We start from the raw sequence: 20,495 nt of genomic DNA on the forward strand, positions 1-20,495 counted from the left end.
GCCACTTCTGTGACGTCATAGAAGTGTTCAAATCTGGATCAGTCTGTATCAGATCCGTTGCAGCCCCTTTTTAAGAGATTTGGGTATGGAGGAAAAGAGAGAGGGTTGTGTTTTCTGACACTTGGTGAGTTCCCTGGAACACCGGGGACACACATTCATGTATAAAAGACGTACAAAAGTGCATTTTGCATGATAGGTCCCCTTTAAATGTGTATCATTTTACTATTTCACCCTAATGTGTGAGACAAATGCACTGTTGAATTCAGATGGATTTTAAATTCCTGTGAGCTTTTTAATCGGTCATCAAATCAATCCAAGTGATCCTAATGATATTGTTCACTTCTGTAGTCATGCAGTAGACACAGTAGTTGTCAAGTGGATTTGCTCGCTCACGCTTTTTAGCTATCATTCTAGCTGTGGACGCCCTTTAAACCTCGCAGGCAAGCAAACAGCAGACCCTCCTACCTTCCTGTAAGCTGGTCTGCAGATGGTTGATAATGGCACTTAGGATGGTACCAACATTCATGACGTTGGAGCACTGAGCCAGACCGAGGGCGAACAGCTCATTCCAGCAGGCTTTCATTAAGTTAATGTCATTATCTTGACCGCTGTAAAAAAAAAAAGAAGGAATTAATTGAACTGTATGGCCACATTACGGAAAGCGCACATTTAACTGTCATCTTATAACTGACAGGTTAATGAATGAAGTAAAAAGGTGTCATCAGACAATGAAAGGAAATATGACGAAGGCTTACCCGAGGGTTTGAAAGGCAGGGATGGAGCGTGCCCAGTGCATAGAGAGAAAAAGTAGCCGGGAAGCTGACTCACAGATGTAGTTGACATTGAGGTACTCTGGCACAGGCAAAGGCATCATAAGCTGTAGAAACACATTAGAGAATAAACATCACTGTGGTGTTAGCCAGAGTTTGATTTTAAAATGTGCACTCAGTCGAACATAAGCAGCGGTTTTTAGTCTCAGTTGGATTTCACCCTGAGGCTAGAGGTCAGTGTCCGCTGTGGTTTTACCTTGAAAGGGATATGGCTGTCAGAGAGTATCGGCCCCTCCAGCTCCACCACAGGACCCGACTGGTCCCCTGACATCAGCTGCATGGTGGCCTCCAGGGACTCTCCTGCCGAGCCGTCAGTCGGGTGCAGGACTTTGGCCAGAGTGTCAAAAGCTCTAATAAAATGAAGATAAAAAAGTTAACATAAAAACATTTAGACATCAATTCTATTTGAGCTTACATGGAAACAACAACAAAGGATAGAACTCAAAGCAGCACTGTAGTGCACCCATGACATGTTGTTTATTTTTAAATAACTGTGGGTGAATCTAATTAAGTCCTAAAGAGCGGAGTCAGAAACCACATGGCCCTGCAGGAAATTCTATTAAAGCTTTGTAACAAACAGAGAACAACAGCCCCCGGGTTTCTTTCTAGTGCTCACGTCTTACAACTTATTCAGAAACTGGTCAGTAACAGAGCCTCTTGATTCTGTATGACATCTCCCTCACCGAGTAATATCACTTGCAGTTTGCTCATCTGCCTGGAGGTCTGTCATGGAGCTGTCCCCGTTGCTAAGCGTATCATCTCCCATCATGTCGTTGCAGCTGTCATTCGCTTCCCTGGCCTTGTTGAGGTGGGCGAGGGACGTCACTACATTTGCCAGCGTGCCGAGGTCACCATGAGACGGGTCATCCTGCAAAAAGGGAATATTTTTTAGTTAACAAAACATTGGTGGTTATCACTGAACTACTTCAAGAAAGAATAACCAAAACAAAACTGGTTTACATCATACAGAAGTTTAGACACATGCAGCTTCAATGAGCAAGCAAATACTCATTTCTTAAATATAAGTCAAATCGGCTGAATCTATACTAATATTTAGGAATTGTTAGGTAGGAATGACATGTTGGACTGTGTTACCTTGTCGGGGGATGCTGGAATCAAGATTGTGTTTTCCATCTTGCAGAACGGTTGCTGGATGTTGAGCAACATGCTTGACTCAAGCAAACTTGTAGACCTGAAGTTGGAAAAGACACATTTCACATTGCATTATTTAATATATAACCATGCAATATGAGTAAGTTATAACTCAAACTCTCATCAGTTGATTAGTTACATGTGTACAGTCTCATTCAATCCAATCCAATGTAACAAAATCCTATCTTTACGAATCCTATGTCAGATAAAGACAATGAGATAGAAAGATGCCAAGTCAACCCTACAGACATTTTTGAGACTGTGGTTAGTAATGGGGTTGGATTGAACTACAAGATATTGTGAGTTTTTTATTTTACATTTATTCTGCGAATGGATATACCAAAATAGAGCAAGGGAAATTGAGTAAAGCTGTGCCAGATCATGCAGTGGAAATGCGGCACAATTAACAACAAAAATAATGCGTGAAGTGTGTGTACAAATGTTTTGAGAAGTGTGTGTACCTGGCGTCATGTTTTATGAAGTGTGTGTACCTGGCGGTCTCCTTGTCGGACATGAAGGTAGTCGTGGCAGCCAGAGGGCTGCACAGGTTTTTGCGGATGTAGATTTTCTCAGTGGAGGCTGCACAGTTGACAGATTTCTCTCTGGTGTTCACTTCAACAGGTTTCCTCTCACACTGCACAGCTAGAGACAAAACAAAGTAATCAGAGTCAAACATCCTATAAGTGAGAACTTAATAGGTGCTTTCACACGGGAGTACTTTCCCCCCGAACTAGGCCGATAAGGGGGGGGAGATTTGGTTTCACACCAAAAAGGATCTGGAACAAGTCCCTAGTTCGCGCGAACCTTTTCACCCCCAGATAGTCCCTGCTAGCGAGGTAGTACTTTCCTGAGGAGGAAATGGTTCGTGGGTGTGTCGGCCACACTAATCACTTCTGATTGGCTGGGCGAATTGCAAACCACGCCCCTTAAAACTCCGAAAAAGTTTTGTGAACCCAAAGCAGAAGAAGGAGAAGTGACGTCAGCGGCTTCATTTGCCTAATCCTCCCTCAGGGACTTATTCCGGTGAGAACGTGATCTACTAGGACAGTTCGAGGGACTAAAGAGTTCGGGGGGAACAAGTACCGGCTAAGTACTTGGTGTGAAAGCGGCTAAAGTGTTAACTTAAACTGTAAATAGAGTATTTTACTCTTACAGTCCTGTTTCATGCCCAGCGATATGCAGCGCTGCAGGCGACAGTACTGGCAGCGGTTTCGGTGGAGCTTGTTGATGGCACACTCTCCGGAGCCTCTGCACGTATACACCAGGTTCTTTCTAATGCTGCGTTTGAAGAAACCCTTACAGCCCTCACAGCTGACAGCCCCGTAATGGCGCCCTGAGAGAGGAAAGACAAAACAGGGTCAAGTTGGAAAATCTTTGCTCACTACTGAAAACAATTGTAATGTTAAAGAAGGTTCAACTTAATTCCTACCAGAGGCCTTGTCCCCACAGACAACGCAGTACTCCACAACCGGTTTCCCAAGAGACTGGTCTGACCCTTCAGTCACAAACTGAAAAACAAATTAAAACAAAGTTAAATACAGCACATATTACATTAGGTTTGGAAATATTACATGTCTGTTCTTTAGTGATCAGACCTTTCAGTAACTTGTTTATTACAATTGGAATAAAACTAATATTTCCTGGATATACCTGAATCTGCTGCCCAGCCAGATCAGGGGAGGCGAACAACAGGTGGTTGATCCCAGAGCCGTCTTGAGAGGAGAGGATGACTTTGTTGGCAGAGCCCTCCTGCTTGGCAAGGATCACTTTCCCTGCAGAGTGGTAGTCAGTGTTTGCTAAAATATACTGCTGTTTTCCAGGGGAAGACGGCTCAAGTGCTGTGACGATCTGGATCTTCTGACCAGTCTGCTGATCAGTTACAATCTGTAAGGAAAAAAAAAAGGAAAACATGAGTGATTGTTGACTTTATGCAGAAAGAGAAGTTAAGCTAATCATATGATAAAGAATAGGATTTGTATTTATGCAAACAGAATGCATGTCATTGGGGGACTAAGGATATTTTGCAAATTCGAAACAGTGTTATGTTTTTCTGTCAGCTGTTTGACGGGATCTTTGAAAGAAAACAAGATGATCATTCTTCACCTGTATTCTGTGTCCTAATGCCATGTTGCTGTCTGCCGACACAAGTTGAATCCTTTGAGTCTGCCCATCCATTCTGATACTGCGTACACCTTCTACTGTTCTTCACATCAGTGCCACATGAGGCATTCACACCTGTCGAGAGAACATATGCTTTACTTTCTTTAAAGTAATTCCTTCAAGAATAAGGCTGAGTTTATTCTCTTTCTTTTGAAAGTGGTTGTTAACAAGCAGTCCTATTTGTAACATTTCAAGAGTCCCTACATGTGTTTTTAGGAACAGATTTGTAACACAGCTGTCCTAGTTAGTATTTTCTACAGATGGACAGTATATGTGGGATTGCTGCAACATAATATATAGTGGCCATGTTCAAAGTAATGTTGGAACATGTCATCCAGTACAAGTGTGGAGCTCTATATTTGCAATGGTTCTGGGTAACATAAAACTAACTGGAGGGATAAGCTCTATCACGGAATACTGACAATACTCATTAATAACATCATCAATGAACTGTCGGTGTTGGTCTTTCATATAAATGTGTTAATATAAGAAACATATGGAAAAACATCAATTTTGTTGAGTAGATCTTTGAGTTCTGTGTGTAAACATGATACCCGTAGGACATCTCTTAAAACTTTTACCACATGTGCAAATATCATGTCTTATGTACCGATGTGTATTGGAGCACCACGGATCTCAATCTCAATAGTTTGAATTACATAAACTGTATCATATCTCAGATATGTTATTAAAAGCGAGAAAACACGTAACTATAATGCTACTACCCTTTATGCTCCTGCTTTAGTTCCCCGTTACCTCTCCCTTTAACTTTTATATATCTCTGGACTAAACGTGATTGATGCTTCTTAACGGTGTTAACGTGGCTTGCAATCCTCCGTAATGAACGATAATGTGAAATAATATCATCTGATTTATGGTATTGCGTGCTACTAACTAATGTTAGTTCGTGGCCTATGCTAACCGCTAGCTCGAAACTGTACTATTGATGGCCTGACAAAATATGGCATAATATGAATGTTAAATGACAACGAATGAGCGGTAAAGGTGCAGTATTAACACAAACAAGCTCCTGACAGCCAGCTACGTAAAATCGATACGGAAGATAAAGGTATTTCTTTTCCTGTGGGTGAAAGGTCAAAATTGAAGGGTTAAAGCATGATAGGGTTCAAGGCCCATGATGCTCAATCGCAGAGTCAGCGGAGGGACCTCGCGTTTTACAAATGGGCAAAAACCGCACAAATTCTTGCACTGGATATCAACATCTATCATCAATTTAACAAGATATCTCATGGGTTAACACTACGATGAGCTGTTGTCACACTCAGACTTTCTTTTAACGATGTGGCTGCTTGGTTTGCGGATGCTAGTTAGCAATTGCTAACGCAGCAGCTAACATGAGCTAACGGTAACACAGCTAGCTGACGGGGATAAGCTTGTTAGCTTGTTGGCTAACTAGCTTGTTTGTTTGCAACATTACTGCTTCAAATTAGCTACACACTAACATATAACGTTACCTACATACATACTAATGCAGACGCGTACAAATACCAACACTATTACATACCTGCCTATTTTAGTTTCGAAGCTCTGTGCTCCGGACGACAGTGCTAACGAGCTAGGATAGCTGTTTGCTAACCGGTAATGGTTGCTTCCCTGCTGCAGACCTACTGAACACTCCCTCCCTTCCTGTGTTACTGGCCACTCGTGTCTGGTTCTTGAACATCGCATGCATCCACATTAGTAAACATGTCTTACCTGCCAATTAGCTGTTGTGTCAGATTATGTATAAGTCCTCAATATATTAATATTTTAACTGTTTGTTGCAGTTAGTGGGAGGGTCAGAGTTCGTGACCTTTTTCCATCAATAAACGATTCACGCACATGCGCAGTTGGGTGGCAGAGGCTCCTAGCCTATGTGTGTATGTCTATATATACTGTCTATGGTGTGTATGTGAGAGCATACAGTATATGGTGTCAACCTGTACAAATGTTGTTGTCAATCACAGGAGTACTCCTGTGATTTAAAAAAAACAAAAACATTTTAACAGGTTGACACCATATCACAGTGTATGAATACCTTTTGTGTGTTATGTTCAAAAATATAACTTATGGTTCCACAAACTCTTACTTGGCAGTTGTTGAAGCTTACTCAGAATAATGTGTATTTTGTTTTGATAATTGGCTATATAATTGGATATAATAGTATGAAAACAGTTGTCAAGAAGACAGGCTTTGTTTAAAGTTGTAAAATTGTTATTACCATAACAAAATGCACAATCAAACAAACATGCATTACAGTGACATCATTAAAATAATAACAGTGAGATTCAGGGGACATTTGATTAAGTTTAATTTACAATCCTCTATATTTACAGAAAAATGCTTGTAGGGATTGAATACATGTACAGCCATTTGAATTACAAATGCAATAAACATGGTACACTTATGCCCATACAGACAACAACCCCCTGATACACCAGTAAGAATGTAGGTTGTAGAGAGGGTTAATAATGAGTGCACACTGTGTGCTCAACAGTCAGACACATGCTGGTGTGAAATAAAGTAATTATTACTATACAACAAGGAACATCTACACATATTGCAGGGTTTGTTTTGAGCTCTAAAATTCATTACAAATCTATTTACAATGGGCTTTATTAACAGATATCTGCTGGAGATCCAAGCAGGTTACTAAAATAATTATACAAAATGGGTAAAAAGTCTAAAAAAAAGATTCACATGGAGCGACTTATGATTCCTAATTTTTATCCAAAACTGTATATATCCTGGTGGCAAAGATTTAAATTTAAATATAAAACTAACATGGCTATGTCCTACTCTATGGTTAATAAAAGCAATACAAATAATGTATTTAGGTTGCATTTCAGTGCAACTAATATGATGTCTCTATAGTCGGAGAGCACTGAGGTAAACACTGTCAACCAATGTTAGAGCACCGTAGCTTCTTTAAATGTGTCGATCCATCTGTTAAAGAAAAAAAAATAGTTATTAGTGTTATTAATTTCATACCCATGTGCTACAATAAGTGGCACAACTCTTTATACTGTACCTCTGTGCCGTTTGGAGGTCGTCAGCTTTAAAAATGTAGTAAAGTGTGTTTTTGTGGTAAAGCTTAAAATGTAACTTCTGTGATGAATCCTCTTTCAACACGAACCCTAACAGGGGCTGACTCTCTAATGCTGCAACGTCCTGCATGAAGACACAATAAAAGAGTGTCAGATAAAGATTAAATCAATTCGCTTTACTTTAATTATAACACGACACTGGGATCTTACCTCACTTGCAGCGTACGTGTACAGGACCTTGTCTTTGATAACGAACCACAGCCTCTTCCCCTGCTTTTTGTTCACCTTTGACCTCTGCAGGTACCCACTCATGGAAGAGTTGTCTGTGCTTGCTGTCACCTGAAACAAAACACATCTGATTATATATCAGGTCATTATCACCATCAGTGCATTCTGATCATAACAAAGCATCAATCACCTCTTTGAGAGCTGCAGGGATCTTCTTCTGCTTCCTGTTGAAAGCAAAGGTGGCTTTGTTTCCAGGGGATACAGCTGCTGATTGGGCTTGTTGACCTGATCAAGGTGAAAAATGCAGTGGTTTAATAGATAGAAAAGAGACACAATACCTGTGTTGGTTTAACTGCATCTAATCAACACTGATGCCTCTGTTATAAGGATTTTTAATGATAACGAAGAGCCTGGTACACAGCATTATTAAATCTCCTTATTTATGATCCAGCTACCATCCTATCAGCCCTGTGATATGATAAATCATTTTGTATTGGATCATATTGCATACAATGTCAGAAGAAAGCAAGACTTACTTTTCTGCTGCAGGAGAACATCGATACACTGGTCACACACTCGGGCTAAATGATTCTTTAGGTATTCAAGACAGTATTTGTTGGACGAGCAAGACTGGCACACCACCTGAGGGGATGATTAAGCATAAAATATGTTATTTTTTGCTTGACAGGAATACTTTCCAATCCAATTAAATATCTGCCAGACATAAGGATAATGTCTTTGGTCGTGTGCCTATTTCTTTCGGTGTATCAGCAGCTAATCTTACATACTACAGGTCCATGAGCGCAACCCTTTTGTGGTCATTTATAACTGTATGCTCAGGGATCTTCTCGTGGTTGAGGTAATTCAAAATTGCCAGTAGAGTACTTAGTTTAATTAACTAGCAAAAGGTATCTTTGTTCGACATTTATAGGACATTATCAGATTTAATATGAACCAGAGCATCTGCATATTCATTTTATACCCGGTGGGTTATGATCCACTAAAGTAAGGCACAATACAACTTTAATAAATCCCTGTTTTTGTTATCTTCACCACTTGACTATAAGGGAACCAGGAGGGACAATTGAGTGAGATTCAACTATTAACAAGGGAGAGGGAAACTCTACTGAGTGAACTGTCTAGCTGCATATGATATATATGTTTAACCAGCTACTCTGTTTTTATGAACAGTTTTATAACTGTTAATTGCAGCTCTCATTTATTATAACATTATTTTAGAAACTGCGTTTGATTTTGAAGGGAGACTTTTGTGACCTTACCTTCCCACATGCGCGGCAGTGGTGTCTCCTCCATGTCAGCGTGAACTCACAGGTGCAGATCATACACATGGTGGTCCGCGGGTCAGGGATCCAGATAGGGGCTTTGGATCCCAAAGGAGCACCATCCCTATAGTAGTCCGTCAGCTCTAACTGAGTATAAACAAACAAAGACATTAACTCTCATCACTCTTACATAAACTATAAAGTACTTTGATTTAGATCTCATCAGTATCATAAAGTATACACTGCAAACAGGAAATGTGTTTTCTTACTTCTTCTGGAGGCTTGCCCGATATAAAACTGATCTTCTTCCTGGTGTAGTCACTGATCGCTGTGGAAATAGCCTCGAGCCATTCATCTCGCTCTGTGGCTGAACTGCAGAGAGAAAACAGAGTGTGAATACACGCCTACACAGTACTCACAGACCTATGCACTCAAATAAAGAACACAGGAAGCCTGTTATGAAACAGCACGTTCTTAAATTACCAAGAGATTTCTCTTTTGTTTCTGATCATTACCTTGCTGAGAGAGTGAAGGAGCGCTCCACGCTCTCAATGTTCAGCTCGTTCTGATAGGCCTCTTGGCTTGGTTTGCTAACCTGTAATTAATTTCATTGTGAGAGCAGTGATGGCAGCGTATAACATATAGTGGGATAATAACATATATGTGAATAGATGACGAGTGCAAAGAAATAAGGAGTGAAGTGCTCACCTTCATCCCAGCCAGAGACAACATGTTGTTGAACTTGAACTGGCCGGACTGAGCAGGAGTTGTGTACAGCAGTGTGTCGCTAAACTATAAAGAACATGAGAAAGAAACATTACTTACTTTCTGTCATATCGTCTTTGCTAATACACAGAAGAGCTTAGAGTAAGATTTAGAACATCATGATGAAATTATTGTATAAAAAACATACAAGAGAAAGAAGATATAATGTGTTACTGTACCAGGAAGAACACTCTGGGCTGCATGACCTTTCTCGACAGTTTCTTCAGGATGCCCTCTCTTAGGAAAATCTACAGCAAAAAAACGCCAGAAGGTAAAACATTTTTTAATAACTCACAATGACTTGTAAATTATTTCCTGATATTTATTTATACTTTCCTTTCAAACTAATCTGCCCGACAAAACTGTACAGCTTCTGTAATAGTGCAGTTGTTCTCCTATTGTTATTTCCTGTTCCTTAAAGTAAAATTATTATCTCCCTGGATTTCATTTTGTATTATCCTATTTATTCTGAAAAATACGATTTCATTTATGGTAAAAGGTTTTAGGGTTTAATGTCAATGAAGTGAGGTTCGGAAAAATAAATCAAATATGTGTTGATTTAACAGTTAACATTTAATAGAGCAATACACAATAATTAATACAAAATATAAATCCAAGCTAAAGCTTTATGGTCTTACCCGCCCAGGCTGGACTATTTCATGGTGGCCGTTCAGTCTGCACTGCACCTGGATCAGCTTCTGGAAGTTATCCTGAGAGGGAAAAATAACATTACAAAAACTCACAAGGACATAAACAATCTGTATGGAGCTTTTTATCAACATGTTAATAGAATATTTGTATTTTCCTCACCCCTTGTTTCATGATGTCGTTGGCATGATTGGCCACTTCTTTCACTATGACAAGGGCCGCTGGGTGGATAGAAATGTAAAAAGATGTGCATCAAACACATAACAGACGTTTTTATGTGTTTCTGTTCCTGAAACTATCAGGTGAGTTACAGTACAGATTTAAAAAGGAACTTTGTTTACCTTGTGTGTCCTTGTAATCATCAGAGTCCTCAGACAGGTTTTTCAGATAGTCTGAAACACAAATAGAAGTTAGGTCCAACTCTAAAAATAGAGTTAGGTTCAACATTGAAAAAGACTTTGTATGGGTTATAAGTGCTCAGTCTTGTGTTACATTCCTGGATTATACTCTAAAATTAAAATCGTGGATATAAACGATCTAAAGGTGCTCACGTAACAGAATTATATAGGAGTGAAGTACAAACATTTTTCACATTTTGGTCCCTAGGGATCAACTCTGATCCATTAGACTCATGAAACACTAAGCTCACTCATGTTAAAGCTTGTGTTATGTCACCAAATCTGATTTGGGCTGCACATCAAAAACCTTATTATATGAAGATTGGAGGAGCAGCAAAGAAATTCCAAAGCATTTGTATTTTTCTGGACACCAGAGGGCAGCAAGATGCCAAAAATGAGAAACATCACAAACTATGTTTAGGGGCCCATAACTACAAGGAAGTTAGTTCTAAAGGGATTAATTAGGATTTGCAGATTATGTGTCCAGAAAGTAAACTGAATATGAGCCTGATGCGTAATGAGAATGACTCTTCTGCTGATGTACCTGTGAGCAACATCTGATACTGAGGAATCCTCTGAACAGGTTTCAGGAGGTAATGCTTCAGAGCCAAGTTGGCACACCGTGGACTGGCCTTGGACAGAAAAAATTACAAATATTACAAATTAGATTTTAAAAAGGGACAAACTCTCACTTGCATAAGCAATTAAAGCTCAGTTATGCAACAGTCACTCCCCCTCTGAAGGAGGAAACCGGTTAGCCTCGTTACCTCAAATTCCCGCACCACGGCGCCGAATGCAGGGTTCTTCTTACGCTGCTCTTCCAGTAGAGCCACATTCTTGTCAAACTCACGGATGTATGTGGAGTACATCTTGAGATATGGCCCTTTCTTCAGGAAAATATCTGCTAGCTTAGCATTTTCATCCCTGTAAAATAAGGTAAAATTAGTAATATTTCAACATTATATTTTCAAATGTTTACAATTAAGGTTTATTATTATTTCTCCAATAGTTATTGTACAGAAAAATGAGTTGTTTGGAGAAGTACAAGGACCACTTGTCTAAGCAAAAATAACTAGTATCGCATTTAAAGAATACTCTGTTACAAGTAAAGGTCCTGCATTTTGGTAAAAGTATGCAAGCATCATCAGGAAAGCGTACTTTTAAAAAAAAGTACTCAATACGGAAAAATGTCCTCGGTTACTGTTCTGCTATTTCATATTATATCTATATTGTTACTCCCACATTAGTGGCAGCAGGATTTTATGGTAGTAGTCGGTAGAAGAAATTGAATAGAATAAATTGCTAAATAAATTGCTGATTATATTCTCCACTAACAATAGGTTTTTCGGGTAAAATTTCAGAAAATTGTGAAAAATATCTTAATATGTAAAGCTGTCTCTAGTGAACATTGATAACATGTGTGCATAGGTACAATGCTTGACTAAATATAAATACTCACATTCCCTGCGTAAACATTAAGTCATATCTTTAGTTGAACTACAGCGTCAGAACTATTAAAAACAAATACCAACATTTAGACACAAATATGGGGTCATGGGTTTAAATGTATCTTTGTATAAATAATGTATGTGCATATATAGCTGTTTAAGCCAGTAAACGTGATGAATATGCACAAACATTCAAATATATTATGTACCATTTGGCCACTCTGTGCTTCAGCTCTCTGAGCAGATCCTGGTTCAGTTCATAGAGCTGAGGGAGGTAGTACAGGATCTGGTTGAGAAGACGCTCCTCAATCACAGGCTTCCCACTCTGACGAGACGCCGTGGACGCCGCATCACGGAAGTCCTGCACGTCAGATAATCAAATAAACAGACAGATAAAGAGTCAGCAGGGCATATTCAGGAACTCATCCAGGCAGGAAGAGGAAAACCAGAAGTAAATCTACATGAAGTACTGAAGAAGAACTAAAAACAATAGAGGTTTTAAATCTGTCTGCTCTGCAAATCACATATATCAGTTACCAGAACAACACTACAAAAAGATAAGCTCCAGAGCCATTAAGTATAAAAGATACAGAATATATACGGTTGACTCATGACCGGCACACACATTAAGAATGTGTTAAGATCAACGGTACGGTGAATCAGGAAGAAAGAAACAGGAGAGCAGGAGACCTTGACCCCTCTGCTTCTTTTTCTGATGATGTGGAGGTTTCTTTGTGGTTAATTGGGACACATGGCACATAAAACTGCCAGACTGCGCACCCAGTAGAGCGCTCCTGTGGTTAACATGTGTGATCTGAGGGCGAAGGAGGCGCGTCACGTGAAGTAGGATTTGGCAGGGAATTAGAAAAAAACAGGTGATTCATAAGATAAGAAAAGATTACAATGCAACCATGACTGAATAAGCAGTAAGTGAATATTTCTGAATGGGGACAACAGGGTGGACAAAAGGCTATTGTTCAGTTTGGTTTGATGTTCCCGTCTTCACTTTAGATAAAAGGTTATGTATGGCTTAAAAGCATTATTTTAACTTAGTTTATAAAGCGCTGGTCAGATGGACCATGCCACATATTTACATCGAGCTATAAATCAAAGCCTTTCTTATCTTCGTGTTGCTGGAAAGATGACCTTGTACAGACCATAAGGTTTTCACCTGACCGCAACATTACACACGGCATGGCTGAAAAATACGTCTCTACTGATAACTCAGATAAAAGCTCACAACAAATGTCATGTGGTGCTCTCATTAATCAGTTTGTGAAAAGCTGGCTGAGTGCCTGGTGGGGATGGAGAACAGAAACTAAGTCACCTCTACATTCTTCTGAACTTGGTATGACTGATCCTCATTACTGGACTCTATTCCTCCACAGTCTGCAGAGCACTTCCTGTCTGCGCTCTGCTGCGAGGAGTTCATGACTCAGTCCCATTACAATCCTGTTTGGAGATCTGTGTCTCATAAAACAAACCTCTCATGCCTTCCTGTATCTATGTTTTGAATATGTTTAATCCCCGCTCACATAATTAGAGTAACCAATCAAACCTAAAGATGAGCATAATGTGGTGTATAAATGTGGTAGTGGATCTCCATCACTGGGTGAATACACATTATTTTTTTACTTATGAAAAACACAATCATATTGATTTTTGTCTGAAGGATACAAGTTTATAGTGTACGTATACTGATCTGACAAACAAGCGCAGCAAAGAAACCAGAGCTTTGTATTGGAGTTCTGGTTCCGTTATGGATTACATTTCTTAATCAACAAGCAACAAACAAGTGTAGCGTTACGGTCAGATACCACAGCAGAGGAAAACCATGAGGAATGTGAGCTGTGTGTGTTGGAGACAGTGTTATGCTGCATGGGGTGTGACCCGGTGGCTCATAATCAGACACATATGTAGAATGTGGGCTCACAGTAAACTAGTACTAGATAAAAACATAGAGCCTTTTAAATCTTTTCTCTACACCATGTCCTGTTCCATTTTTCAAAAGATATGAATATTTATGTTTTCAGCCGACTTCAACATTTGTCATGTGGCCCATTCCTGGACTCCTAATAACACTTTTAATGTAAACTGCAAAAATATATACAACAACTCTTTCAATACGGATTTCTATCTCTCACTGCGTTTTAATCAAAACATGTTTACAATCTCTTTGGCTGTATTTTATATAAGTCTAGATGTAATTCTGTTCCCGCTTTGGAATTTTAAAACATTTTATTAATGCAAACATAACGTTTTGTGAGGCAAAAAACACAAATGGATAATGTCTCAGGATACTTACAACATGAAGCAGCTTCAGGACGTCAACAAACCTGGAAAGATTAAGAAAAGTTATAAAAAGATGAGTATTGTTATAGAGAAAAGAGTCTCTTTCCCAAAAAGAAATACATTCTGGCTTATCTAGTGATGTCTAGCTAGCTATGCTGCTAATATGTGTTTATTTGCCAGGGTTTTGAAATGTCCGTCTCCATTCAATACAATTGAGGTGAATACAATTCTGTCAAAGCACAAATAATGTACTAAAAAAACAATTTAAGAAGTCCTCCAGAGCCTATAGCTCACCCTCTTTGACACCCACACAAGCCTGGCACACAACAGGTGGAATAAATACCTTACACCACACCCATGTGATAAGTGCCGTAAGTGACCAATTACAACTGTGTGTGGTGTGAACACATAATGACAGCAAAATAAATAATAGGCGAGAGCTAAATAAGCGTTTTGGCTCCAACACCTAGTAATGATTTTTATTTTATACCAGAGAAATGAAAATGAAACCTATCGATAGCTAAGTATGTTTGGTAACATCCAATTACCCCCGTTGATGAAATTTATATAATATTGTTTTTTTCATATTTGGTTTAACCTTGAAAGAAAAAAATGAAGACTCTTACACACTCTCAGAGCTCATGATTTCTGTGGCGATGTGGTGAATCTTGTTCTTCTTTTGCCCACTCTGCCCCTGACAGAAAGATTCAAAAAACACAGACTTAGAATTCCAATGCACTATAAATAAACCCTGTGTAGTTCATGGCTAAATCTCACACAGATCAATCTGAAACCTTGCAAAGGGCAAACCCTGTGTGAAGATTCCCAAAAACATTTGTGAGTACTTCTAGAGAGTGAAGTCATAAATCTAACTGTGTGCCTCTCACCGTGCTCTCCTCTGCCGGCTCAGCTTCTCCTTTACTGGAGATGGAGCTGCTATCGTCCTCTTCCTCTGAGGTGTTGGCCAAGATTTCATCATCCGAAGGGACGTCGTCCAAGGGCGTCACCTCCTCATCCACAGAGCTTCTGTCAAAGAGGGACAGGATATTAGGGTCAGGGGAGAATAGAGGCAGATGCCAGAGCATGAACACATCACTGTATTGGTGATTAAGACAACGCAGCAGCTGCATGCAGTTATCAAAAACACTGAATCCAGCTGGCTGTCATTCCAATGCTACATGATTAGTTTAAGAAGTACAAGAAAGAGTGGATGCTGTTTATTAAAAAAGGGGGAAAGAGGTGAGGTTTGGAATAAAAGCACATTAATCAAAGAGGAGTGTTTTGAATACAAACATTACATTACTTATCACTTGTTAGACACTTTTATCCAAAGCGATTTACATGAATACTGTGGGCAATCCCCACAGGAGCAATTTGGGGTGGAGTGTCTTGCCCTGGGACACGACGACATGCTGACTAAAGTGGTGGTGCAAACAAAGATCAGTCCAGCAGTATTTGAACAATTCCTGCTCTGATCAAGAGGGAGCCATAAAACGAAAGAAAGGGAGGACCTGACACAACCAGGAAGCAACATTAAATAATAAACTATCAACATGATTCTAGTCTTGTCCATGAGAAACAAAAGGACAGCAAACCACTAACACCCCATATCATACAAAAGCACTGCTTTTAAATGACCACATTTAGACAGCTAAAAGGGGACCAGCACCAAAAAGAAACTGGATATCTCAAATGCCATAAATCCCAGAGGGAGCTCTACATGTGAAACAACGGCCCCTCCCTGAACAAAAGCTGCAGAAAAAGAAATAGGCCGAGGCTGAGCAGCAAACCCAATAAGCCGGACTCTGTAAGTCTTATACACTGTGGTATGTTTACAATGTTACGCTGTTAGTGGTCTCTGTTTGTGAGCTGATCAACGTCCTTAAACATGTGATCGCTGCACAGTTTGAGCTAAAGATTGGCGACACACTAAGCTGTACACCCCCGAGTGTACAGTTACAAACTGTAATCCTATTTTTCTGACTGTTCACTGCTCATTCACAATTCAACAAATGAGGATAATTAGGCGCATTTCTAACTATAATTTAATCATGCTAAGTTTAATTGAGCTAATTAAGCATCAATGGGGTTGTTCTAGACTAGTCGTATAACTTTAACAGGATCAGTTAAATCAAAAATATAATTTCCCAGCTTCCCGAGAGCTACTGTATATCTGGACAAGTAGATATTTTTTTATTTGAAGTGTTGAACATTTGAAACAGAAAAGCTCTTTCATCAGAAGTCTTACTCTTCTTTAGTTGGCCTATTCTTCTTATTTAAAATAGGACTTTAAATGAAACCGTTGACTGAAGGATTTGTGGCTTATGCTAAGAAACATAAATATGCTTTCCAGAAGGACACACTCCTTTTAGGAAATACTTAGTAAAGCATCAAAAATCGTATTTATGAAAAAATCTCAGCGACAGATCCTAAAAAAACGAAAAAAAGAACTGTCTGTCAGGCTATAGCATTGAAAATGTTAGCATGAAGTGTATTTTTCGAAAATGAAACAGGCATCTAAATAATTAGGTTGTCTATCTACAATCCATCAACACCTGAAACGCTGAGCATGTGTGCCACTATACCAGTCAAACTCCCCTGACAGGTATCTCCAACAAAGGCACAAATGTGACGAGCTTCTCCGTAAACTTCCTGGTAAACAAATTATTCACAGTCCCTTTGTGTCATTAACAAGATCTTTTTATCAGCTGATTATTTTAAAGAGGCCAGAGGTGTTGTACCAGAACCAATGGAAATCACTCAACATATTCAGAGATAGGATGTGAAGCACTGAGAGAAACAAGACAGATAAAAGCCATGATAATATACCTCTCAAGGTCTGTTGGCATCTGATACTGCTCAGTGTTTTTCTCAAAGGACATATAAGGCTCCTGCTCCTCATAGATGCCCTCATCATTATACTGCCAGGCTGTAGGCTGTGCAATGGACCCCCGAGGGGATGTGATTTCCGTTCCTACATGCACATTAATGTAGTCTGCTATTTCTTCATATTCAGGTATGTTTTCGTAGTAAATATCCTGTTCTGATCCAGGAGGAAAGTCATCTCCGTCCACGCTTTGCTCTACTCCGATCAGCGGGCAGGAGTTTTTACGCTGAGGGAGATGAGTGTTGTAGTCCTCACATGCATCCAGCTCCCTGTGCACGCTTTGTTCATTATCATTAGCCGAGCTCTGGCCTCCTTTCATCATCTTGGGAAGCATCATCACAGAGAGCTTCAAGTCCAGCAGTCTCCGGAAAGAGTTCCTCTTCTGTCCGTCGGAGCGCAGGAGGTCAGCGCCGGAGAAGGACTTGGATTTCTGTTTGTTAAGGCTGGAGCGAGAAGGCTTCATGATTCCAGGTGTTAGGAATTTTCTGCTGGTCTTCACCACTGGCGGCGCAGGCAGCTCCTTCATCACCCTCTCCTTTAAAACACAATCTTGTAAAGGAAGTGCTTGCCTTTTCTCTTCATCTCCTGATTTCCACTCTTCTTTTTCCTCAGAGGATGCCTTCCTCTGCATCCAAGCCATCGGGCTGCTGTTCCTCTTGGGCTTCTTCGGAGCTACTTTGACCACCTCTGCTGCCACGCTGCTGGCAGGAGGCTGGCTCAGATTGTGCGACTGGCTAGAAGGAGGAATAGGTGTGAAGTCACTGAATACTGACTCCTGATCACGCGTTAGTTCTTTCTCCACCTCTTCATCCTCCTGGTCGACTGACACCTCCATCTCCTGGATGCTGCTGTCCCAGCCCAGGTCTTCCTCCTCCACATCCGTAGGGAGTGTCTGAAGATCATAGGTCGGTGCTTTCTCAGGTGCTGACAGTAAAGGCTTTTTCTTGGGCGGAGGGGCCGGCTGGGCGCAGGCTTTTCTTGCAGAAAGAAATATTGGCGCCTCATTTCCAAAAGGTACACTGACAGACAGTGATGAGCTGCCCTTCCCCTCCGATGACAGCTTCACCTCCCTCCCTTCCTGGCTCACTATCTCCTCACTCTCCTCCACCACCTTTTCCTGACGGGCCAGCCCAGCTGACCTGGGTTTCCGTGGTACAGGGACAGGGATGGGCTTCCTAGAGGCTGCTGGGATTGGTTTTGGCTGGGACACACGAGATATCTCCTCTGAGCCAAGAGCATCTTCCTCTGGTCCTCGCCCAGGTGAACTCTGAGGTAGTGTGTTACCGTTTGCCTCATCGCTCCATGTTCTGTGAGGAAGGGACGGCCTAACAGTCAGAGGTGTTGGTGTCTCTGTTGGACTGGAGGTGTTGATGTCTGTGTTGAGATTTTGGTCCACAGTTTCTTGAAGAGTTTTATGGTTTGTGAGGTGAGTAGTGGTAGCAGTGTTCATCACTTTGCACTTGTCTGTTTTCTCCCTACTCTCATCCACAGAACCTCGAGATGTAGAGACGATCTTCCTGTGTGCTGACGAGTTCCTGCCGCTGCACATGCAGTTCTCCTGGCTGCACAGACAGATCGGAATAATATAATCCCAATCTGGCTTTTTGTTCTGTTGCTGTATTCCATTCTGCGAGTTAAGAAGACCTTCGGTCTGTGGCGTTTCTGTTACAGATGTTTGGAGCAGGCTCTTCGCAGCAAGAGGCTTGGACTCCACATCAGTGGTGAGTTTGGAGAGGCAGGGTTTGGGGGCCACTACCGGTTTAGCCCTCCTCTGTGTGCCAGGAGACGGGAGAGAGAGAACTTCTCTTCTCGGGGTTGCAGGAGACAGTCCTGGCCTCTGGGGCTGGGCCAGCTTCGGTTTGGGGGCCACAGGTGGCTTTTGCATGCCTACAGAGAAAAAACAAAACAAATTCACTTCAGATTTTGTGTACTTTATCTCCTCTGAATTAAAGCCTCTTGTCATCTGAAATACATCGAACAGATTAGGAATCTAACTATATTTGATGCATTTTTGACAGGCTGCCCTAATACAAGGTTCACTCTTAACTCTGCAGCATTGATCCTAACCTAGTGACAGCTTAGTGTTGAACTGCTGTAAAGTACTGGGCCACCTCTCCGGGGGTTCAAATATCAAATGGTTTATGTTTGCCACTCCACACAACAGCACTGTAATCCGGCTAATGGTGTGTGTCTGGGCAGAGGAGGAGGAGGAGGAGCAGATGGGAGATGAAAAGAGGGATAGTAATGGAGGAAGGGGTGCAGGGACTTCCAAAAAAAAGTCATGCAAACTAGCACATCTGGCTGAACCAATGCCCTAAAATTCCTCTGTGGTGAACAGAACAATAACAGCTGATCTGCTGACAGAGAGGGATGTTGGTTTTTCCCCTCTGCACATATTTCCTCATTCAGAAACCCACCACAGGTTAGACACAGCCAACAAAAACTTTTTCAGGAGATTTTACAGTCAACCACTGAAGTATAGAAATTAGTGGGATATGTGCCATATACTATAATACATATCTAAATAAAATCACAGGATTGCCATTTAAATAACTGTACAACACATTGACTTAAATACTTATACACACAGTCTGTTTTAAGTATATGATCTATCTCAAATCGTTTTACACACGGAATTGTTTGTCTGTATGAACCTATTTGAAACAGAAACAAGGGCAGGGGCTGCAGATTAGCTTCAGCTAGAAAGTAAACATTACCACTGTTGAATGTATTCTCCCTGTGTAACACTGTTTAGATGTAATTCCCCCAAGAAATAAATGAAGTAACAGATAAATAAATACATGGTTTTACAATAAATCGACCTGCTTTGATTTGATCTGATCCACTAACAAAACTCTGACCAGAACAATCATCGAGTTTCCGTCGCTTACCTGAGTTAATCATCGCTTCACTCACTTCGTTTCTGTTTTGTCAACTTTTGTTTAATCACTGAAGCGGAAAGAAACCAGCCTTCGTGTCCGGATACATCTCAAGCCGTCGACTCCAAAATAAGTTATCAGTCAAAAAAGCACATTTTCTCCGCTTTTCTTCGAGAAACCCATGTGATCCTGCTGCCCACAGTTCATTCTCCCCGCAGCCGCACTGACTGGCTGCCTAATTAATGCAGAGCTTCCTTTGTTTCCATGAACGATCCAGCAGGGGGCCTCAGTCAGGACACACTGACAGATTGGTGTAGCATTTACTAAATCAGAATTGTCTCATGTGCACATCTATTTACCCTTTTTCTATCTAATATGCATTTTTATTAAATCATCACTACTCAAATGTTCCACCAACGCATCTTTCCACAGACATCATCATTGCTAATTTTAACACAGCAAGTGTGACTATGACACA

The 20,495-nt window shown here is 40.6% G+C and overlaps 2 protein-coding genes across 7 annotated transcripts in view; both read right to left on the reverse strand.

Moving 5' to 3' along the window:
- The window catches only part of nr2c1 (nuclear receptor subfamily 2, group C, member 1), an 8,437-nt gene extending 2,464 nt beyond the window's left edge, over positions 1–5,973 (reverse strand). The window contains exons 1-11 of one of the 5 annotated variants that reach the window (XM_010792339.1): positions 5,859–5,973; positions 4,086–4,217; positions 3,633–3,866; positions 3,412–3,490; positions 3,130–3,315; positions 2,444–2,624; positions 1,926–2,022; positions 1,514–1,698; positions 1,027–1,180; positions 756–877; positions 466–608 (exon numbers count right to left, since the gene is read on the reverse strand). In XM_010792339.1, the coding sequence (XP_010790641.1) occupies positions 466–608; positions 756–877; positions 1,027–1,180; positions 1,514–1,698; positions 1,926–2,022; positions 2,444–2,624; positions 3,130–3,315; positions 3,412–3,490; positions 3,633–3,866; positions 4,086–4,157 (1,453 nt within the window). In that variant the 5' untranslated portion in view covers positions 4,158–4,217; positions 5,859–5,973. Of the gene's footprint in view, positions 1–465; positions 609–755; positions 878–1,026; positions 1,181–1,513; positions 1,699–1,925; positions 2,023–2,443; positions 2,625–3,129; positions 3,316–3,411; positions 3,491–3,632; positions 3,867–4,085; positions 4,218–5,667; positions 5,818–5,858 lie in introns of those variants that run through there. The other 4 variants (XM_010792338.1, XM_010792340.1, XM_010792341.1 and 1 more) reach the window with 4 other exon arrangements.
- Positions 5,974–6,355: 382 nt separating this feature from the next.
- Positions 6,356–20,237, reverse strand: LOC104963713 (FYVE, RhoGEF and PH domain-containing protein 6-like). Of its 2 annotated transcripts, none has more exons than XM_010792348.1 (21): positions 20,030–20,237; positions 17,081–19,025; positions 15,139–15,277; positions 14,878–14,939; positions 14,265–14,295; positions 12,169–12,320; positions 11,279–11,435; positions 11,056–11,143; positions 10,455–10,505; positions 10,276–10,334; positions 10,104–10,175; positions 9,645–9,713; positions 9,409–9,492; positions 9,216–9,295; positions 8,970–9,072; positions 8,698–8,847; positions 7,954–8,059; positions 7,608–7,702; positions 7,400–7,528; positions 7,174–7,313; positions 6,356–7,088 (listed from the first exon to the last, which is right to left on the reverse strand). In XM_010792348.1, the coding sequence occupies exons 1-21, from the start codon at positions 20,040–20,042 to the stop codon at positions 7,052–7,054; spliced, it is 3,762 nt and encodes a 1,253-aa protein (XP_010790650.1). In that variant the 5' UTR covers positions 20,043–20,237; the 3' UTR covers positions 6,356–7,051. The 2 variants fall into 2 exon arrangements, with proteins under 2 accessions (XP_010790650.1, XP_010790649.1); XM_010792347.1 differs by having other exon boundaries at positions 6,357–7,088; positions 14,878–14,945.
- Positions 20,238–20,495: the final 258 nt, after the last annotated feature.

Source organism: Notothenia coriiceps, unplaced genomic scaffold (assembly GCF_000735185.1).
Source record: "Notothenia coriiceps isolate Sejong01 unplaced genomic scaffold, NC01 NC01_scaffold00036399, whole genome shotgun sequence".
NCBI lineage: Eukaryota > Metazoa > Chordata > Actinopteri > Perciformes > Nototheniidae > Notothenia > Notothenia coriiceps.